Source organism: Penaeus monodon, chromosome 6 (assembly GCF_015228065.2).
Source record: "Penaeus monodon isolate SGIC_2016 chromosome 6, NSTDA_Pmon_1, whole genome shotgun sequence".
Classification (NCBI taxonomy): Eukaryota; Metazoa; Arthropoda; class Malacostraca; order Decapoda; family Penaeidae; genus Penaeus; species Penaeus monodon.
Window position 1 is genome coordinate 788215 of NC_051391.1, and position 447 is coordinate 788661.

Below are 447 nucleotides of genomic sequence, written 5' to 3' on the forward strand. Positions count from 1 at the left end.
GTTTCATGCATCCAGAGAAGACTTTTTTCAATCTTTGAGCAAATAAATACTTCAAATTAGGCTCATCAATTCAACGAAAATCCTCAGGGAAAAAGTGTCTATTTGTAAGCTTCCCATAAGACTATGAATTAGTTTTTATTACAAAATGGTGGCTGAATAATGGCTGTGGATATAAAAGGAATGAACAAGTTAGGGGAAGATGGCGTTTGTATATACAAAAAAAAATTGTTAGTCTGTGGGTTGACTTGGGATCCCTGGGACAATATTATTGAGAAAAGCCCTCACTCCTGCACTGATACCTTTCTCATTCTTGTGTTCTTCGGCCTTTCCATAAAACTATTTTCCTTCAGATAAGGGAGGTAGGTCTACGCTGCTGCACGAGAGGATCAAAATGGAGAGGAAACTCCTTGTAGTCTTTCCCAAGGTCGCCTGGATTCTACTTCTCTA

At 38.7% G+C, this 447-nt stretch overlaps 1 protein-coding gene across 1 annotated transcript in view; it reads left to right on the forward strand.

Moving 5' to 3' along the window:
* The first annotated feature begins 315 nt into the window (after positions 1-315).
* LOC119574719 (keratin-associated protein 10-4-like) overlaps positions 316-447 on the forward strand; it is a 7123-nt gene continuing 6991 nt past the window's right edge. The window contains exon 1 of the mRNA XM_037922119.1: positions 316-447. This exon is cut by the window's right edge and continues 4 nt beyond it. Coding sequence (XP_037778047.1) covers positions 392-447 — 56 coding nt within the window. The 5' untranslated portion in view covers positions 316-391.